We start from the raw sequence: 6,420 nt of genomic DNA on the forward strand, positions 1-6,420 counted from the left end.
GCAGCCAAAGAGGCGGTTTGGATGAGGAATTTTGTCCAAGAGTTGGGCGTTATTCCTAATGGAGTTGATCCAGTCCCGGTGTACTGCGACAACACTGGTACCGTTACGCAAGAAAAAAAACCAAGGTCTTATCAGCGATCCAAACATGTTCTGAGGAAATTCCACATCATCCGGGAGATTGTGAGAAGAGGAGATTGATCAGTCGAAAGAGTCCCCTCTGTAAATAATGTTGCTGATCCACTTACAAAACCCTTTCCAGGACGATTGTTTGAGAAGCATCGCAAAGCAATGAGATTAAAGTTTATGGGTAGTTGGCTCTAGGGCAAGTGGGAGATTGTTAGAGTAGATGCCCTACAAGCCAACGGTTGGCTAGGGAATTTATTGACTCAAGTGTAATAAACAATCTTTATTTTAATGCAATTTAACTTTTTATGGTCTTGTTTTACTTTATATGTATACCCATGCAATCAGCATAGATAAAGTCTTTGATTATGCTTTAATACAAATGAATCGTAATTCGATGTTGAAAGTCATTTGTAAACATTGTATGATCTAAATTCGTTCCTAGTCGATTCAGCCGCCTAAAGTATGGATAAAGGTCGCTTTGGATCGAGACTAGCATCTGCGATGTTTTGTACCGCGTTTCTTAATAAGGGCATAGAGATGTCCAAACATGCAGATGGGTAGTCATATGATGATTATACCGAACAACCCTCCCTCGGACTTTCCAAGTTGTTATCATTCAACGAGAGGATAAGTTCGTGGTTATGATTGTACACCATTAGTCTTTACGACCCGGGATAACACTGAGGCTCTATATGCTAGGGTTGTGCTTTGACTCGTTTACCGATTCCAGAAGAGTCATCAGGTGGCGAGATTGGTACAATTACGACACATGTAGGAGCCAGTGCATTTTAGTCGGGGATTCACCGCTCACCTACGGGCGTGGATATCCTATGTGATCTAATCAAATAATAGTGCATGGAACCTCTGGCCATAGTATGAGATGTACGTTGGAGAAGAAGTTCTCAAATAGTACATGCGATGCCACTATTTATATGAGTCACATAGTTATCGAATTCTTATGCAACCCTCGATGAACCAATGGTTGCAGATTTGATCGAATATATCAGATAAAAGGACCGTACTGTACGTTAATAATAACCGACTGATTCTTGCAGACACTATAAGTGATACCTAGGGAATCATGGGGCCATGCTACTAGACGCTCTTACCATGATTCGATGAGTTTAATCATAAATATGATTTCTGACATTTTCATGATCAATTGTTGATACATAGAATGAGGCAAATTAGGGTAAGCCTAAGTAAAGGATTATGTCCTGAATCACAAGGAATTGTAAACTCACGGCTAGCTGTATCCATGAACCATTGAGGGTCACACAAGTACTGAATCATTTGTTCCCGTTGAGAGATTAAATTCAAGGAGTTGAATTTATATTATGATATAGTAAATTCAAGAAGTTGAATTTATATTATGATATAGTAAATTCAAGGAGTTGAATTTATGATAATTAAATTTTGAGAAAGTAAATTCAAGGAGCTGAACCTATGAGATAGTAAATTCAAGAAGTTGAATTTATGAAATTTGGGGAGAATAAATTCAAGAAATTGAATTTATCAAGTTTGATGATTTAATTTATTAAACACAAAAGTTGAGTTTATTAAATATTAAATTTTGGAGGTGATAAATTCAAGTAGTTGAATTTATAATTTAAATATTAAATTCAAAAGTTGAATTTATAAGGGATTTAAATTAAATGTAATGAGTATATGTTTAATGGGCCTGTAGGAGTACAAGGTCAACATACATATTATTAAGGTTCTTAATTGGACTTTAAAAGATTAATTAATTAATTAAATTAGTGGGACTAGAATAATTATTTGATTAAACACAATTTTTCGAAAAATCCTAGCCTCCATCTCCTTGTGCAAACTAGAAGATGAACAATTCTTCTAATCGTGGACCTGATTCGAAGAATAAAGAAAGGAGTTTCTGAAGAAAGTTCGTAGGGAAATCATCAAGAGCTATTTCCGTTAATCCCGGAATAGTTGGAGCCGTGTGAATTTTTTCACCAAAAGTATTAAATTCTAACGCCCTATGAATGTTTAATCTTAAAACCATACGAGTGTTCAAACAAATATTTTGATTGTCGAAATAAAATAAAAATTTTAAAACATTTGCTGCGTTTTGAGCACGAGAAACCGATATCAAACATTTTCCTGGCCTTCGAGTTCTGCCCATGCTCGACCAAATGATTTCAGCCACATCAAGATTAAAAATCTTTTCTCAGAGCCCTTATCGTCTTCTTGATGTGAAGCCTGAAAACAAGTTCTTCTACAGTCATTTTATTTTGTTTGTGTTTCATATAATTTTAAAATCTTTCCATCTTGGAGGCATATTCTCAATAATAGTTGCAACTTGGAAAGATTCATAACTACAGTGAGTCGGCTAAGCCATTCATTATGTAATTTATACATAATGAATTAGAATGGTGCTATATATCAATAGCACTAGCATATTGAAAATATTTCACACTATCAGAGGGTTTAGGATTATCTTCAGTTAGAAATCTTAACAAATTCAAAATAGTGAAGCAAAAGAACATAGGTCTCATCAGAAATTTGAAGTGAAGTTTGATGCATTATGATATATATGTAGCTAGAGTATGGATTTCATTTCATGATTTTATTGTTCAAGGTACTTTTGCTGTGTTGTTGGAAATGAAAATAAATGAGTTTAATCGATACGATGCAGCCAAATACTAGTCATACGAAGTATCTAAATATATGATAAATGTAAATTATGCAAGTTATGTGGCATAATATGCAAAATGATTATGGTGATGATTATGCTACAATGACTATGGCATGGTAGTTAATATAAAGAGGAAACACCACCAAAGATATATATTCTAATATTGGACACCAAGAATACATCATCACACTCGATTTTCCCATGAATGTCATATAATATGGTTATTGTATAAAGCTATTTATCCACTATGTTTTAAACTACATTGCATATATCATGTATATGATAACTACATCATTCTTAAGCATATTATTAATACGTTATAAGCCTGACTTGCTGAGTTTTATAAACTCATATAACTCATGTATTGTAGGATTAAATAATAAAGATGTCTAGAGACCATGTTCAATAGTGAATGCTCGCCACATGTCTTACCTCGAAAGAACTTGGATATGGCTTTGATATGGCTTCCACTTACATGTTTATATGTTTGGAAGGTGATGTTACGTGGGTTAAAAGAAGACATTATGTGGGTAAAAACACAATGTGATAATAGGGTTGTTTATTGATATTGTTGTTTTTGGTGTATGTCGATTATGTGAATAAGGTTAGTGTGTGGTTTTGTTTTATTACGTCTAATGTAGGATGTGAAATGTATTTTGAATTGATGAAAACGTGGTCGGTTGACTATGGATTTTGAAATATATATGATTGGTTTGTTTGTGTTTTTGGATAGGCATATTTGTGGGATAACATCGCCGAAATTTTTAAAAAAACTAACGAAATTTTTACGTACTTTATAGTCGTATCTTTGATATACATGTATATTTAAGTTTAAAAGGTTATAGTCGCATTCCTAAAGTACCGTATAATGAAATAAATAGTAATTTTGTATGAGCGGGTGTCAATATATACATTTATGATTATGGTTTTTATCTTACTATGATTTGAATATAAATTAATAAATTTTAATTTGTGAAAATAATTTTTATTGTGTAGCGACTAATTACTTTTTCAAAAAATCAGGGAGTCTGTTCAACTATTATATATAATATAGATTTTAGAATACTTTGAGTGAATAATAATATTTTTCATAAATATTTGGAATAAAGTATATATTATTATCACTTTAAATGCAACAAATGTGAAATTCCATCACCTCTCCTGCAGAGGAATCAGGCTTCGATTCTCAACTCTTTGTGGGGGTGGACGGGTGGTATGCATCATTTATATTTATTTATTAGATAAAATTCTTGCATGCATTACATCACTCCTTTCAGCCTTCTACCACCTCCGCCGTTCCACGTCCGACGACTCGCCGGAGTCTTGCCGGAATTCTCACGCAGAACCACAATCAGGTCCACGAACGCGTGCAAGATATACCTATACGACTTCTTGTTATTCAGATCCAGATAACAAAACAAAAGCTCCTCCAGAAATTCCCAGTCCACTTTCCCGCTATGCTCCAGACGCGCCTCCACCATCTCCTGCATCGACCGCCGGAAATCCTCATACGGGCTCGGGGAATGCGTGAAAACCACAATGAAATCGTCCGGCGCCTTCTGATCCTCGGCTGCCATCTCCTCCGACTCCTCCGCGACGGAGGCTGAGGTAGAAGACGCTTCATCCGTGATCAGCGAGCTCGACGAGCCGGACGCGACGAAAAACCTGCCCGAGCGGCGGAGGTTCTCCGGAGGCGGAGGAGGATCGAGCAATCTCGGAGATTCGATCATAAACGACGTGGTTTTGCCATGGTCGCGCTCCTCCTGGTAAAGTGACCTGAAATTTTCATACAAGAACTGGTCTATGTCTGACAGGGTAACGGCATCGTTTCCGTTACTCCCCTCCCCACCACCAACGTCAAACGACGGCGTTTTGGTGTGCCTGCAACTTCTGAATCGAAAATGGATTTGTTTATTGGAAATCTTGATCTTCGAGAGGCATTCTCGAACTGATTTCTGAATTTGCTTCGGCATTTTATCTTTGATGAAAAATTAATATTCCCAATTTTTAATTTAATTATTTGTTTGGGTGATAATTTACAAGCATGTGAGAGTGATATTTATAGAGAAAAATCGAAGCAATAAAGGAACTTATAGGCATTAAATGTGATTTAATAAAGGCCGTTTTCACACGCCATAAAGATAGACAGGTAAATTAAATTTATTAAAATATTTACTCTTTTTATTCTAGAAATTTTCCTTTTTTCCCATAAAGAAATTTCGATATGAATTCTATTAAAAATTCCATATATTTATACAAATTAAGAAATAAATTTCATTAGATTTTTTGTGTAGTTTGTATTAACTATTATTAGAGATTAATAGCATCGTTTGGGATTTATCTGATTTGATGTAATATTTGGAGATAGATGGACTGAAAGTTGTTAGTATAAATGTGTCCTAATGATTAATAAATTCAAAAAATAAGTTTTTGTTACGAAAATATGTAATAGTCAAAAGGAATATAATTTTGACCGATTGATTTTACTAAATATTTTTTGGCCAGCTAATTTGCCAACTTGTATTAAATCACACATTTTATGTGCTAATAATTAATTAAATTTAGCAGAATCTGGATGAACCAACAGGCGATCCAGAATGAAGATGTTAGTGCTCATCCAACCATATCACATCTTCGGCGAGCTGGAGAATGAAATACAAGTTATCGAATTAATTTCATCTTCCAAGTTTAATACAAATATTCTTTAAGCTTTAAGTTGATTTATTTTTTTATTTTAATCCTTTTAAATTATCGAAATTTGGTTTTCATCCAGTAACTTGTACTTTTTTCTTTGAAAGCAATATAAATATAAGGTCCAAAAATAAAAAGATTTAATCTAATTGCATGTAAATCTAGGGAAAATGATAAATAAATAATTAATTGATTTTAATTGCTAAGTTTATTTTGTTGATAAGTTTATATGATTTTATAGTAGTTTTTCTACTTGGATGCATTAAAACGTATTTTTAAAGGTGATTCGAGTTGCGATCGAGGAACGGAGACCGAAGGCTGAAAAATGAAAAATATTTTTATTAAATAATTGTTTTTAATTATTTAAACTAAGGTTGATGCTTTTATTTTTGGAAAATAAATAGTTTTGAGGTGATTTTATACGCCGGGACGTAAATTTTATCGGTATTCGAATTTCAACAAAAATACGAACATTTTGACAACATGTGTAATAATTTCAAAAACTTTCCTAAACGAAATAATTTTTAAAGGTATTATTGGGCTTATTGGGCCTATTATGCTATATTAATGGGCCCTAGCTTATACACTTATTATTTAAGCTTATATTTAAGCCCAAACCCACCCCAAAATTTATATCATACACGCCCCTTCCCCTAAAAAATTACTAGGACTCTTTTCTCTCAATACAATCACACGGCACACACACAAAATCCAGCAACGAAAGCTTCGAAAATTTCAAGGAAATTCACCCAAGGTTTCTCGTCACTATTCTGCGCTTCATCAACTGATTTTCGTGCGTTAAACACGCAAAGACACGTCATATTCTTACCTTTTACTCATCATCACACCATAATATGCACATAAATATGATTTGCATGAAAAGAACATGTCCGTTTTTTATTTATTTTCGTTTTTGTGCAAAACGTGAATTTTAAAGCATGTTATTTGAT

General features: G+C 33.8%; 1 protein-coding gene across 1 annotated transcript; it reads right to left on the reverse strand.

Annotated features, from left to right (window-relative positions):
• Nucleotides 1–3,938: 3,938 nt before the first annotated feature.
• Nucleotides 3,939–4,783, reverse strand: LOC142539098 (uncharacterized). Its single transcript, XM_075644388.1, has one exon. The coding sequence runs from the start codon at nt 4,750–4,752 to the stop codon at nt 4,039–4,041; it is 714 nt and encodes a 237-aa protein (XP_075500503.1). The 5' UTR covers nt 4,753–4,783; the 3' UTR covers nt 3,939–4,038.
• Nucleotides 4,784–6,420: the final 1,637 nt, after the last annotated feature.

This window comes from Primulina tabacum, chromosome 3 (assembly GCF_025594145.1).
Source record: "Primulina tabacum isolate GXHZ01 chromosome 3, ASM2559414v2, whole genome shotgun sequence".
NCBI lineage: Eukaryota > Viridiplantae > Streptophyta > Magnoliopsida > Lamiales > Gesneriaceae > Primulina > Primulina tabacum.

Excerpts from the sequence above, each read along its gene's own strand:
- LOC142539098 (XM_075644388.1), bottom strand. The coding sequence starts at position 4,752 with ATGCCGAAGCAAATTCAGAAATCAGTTCGAGAATGCCTCTCGAAGATC.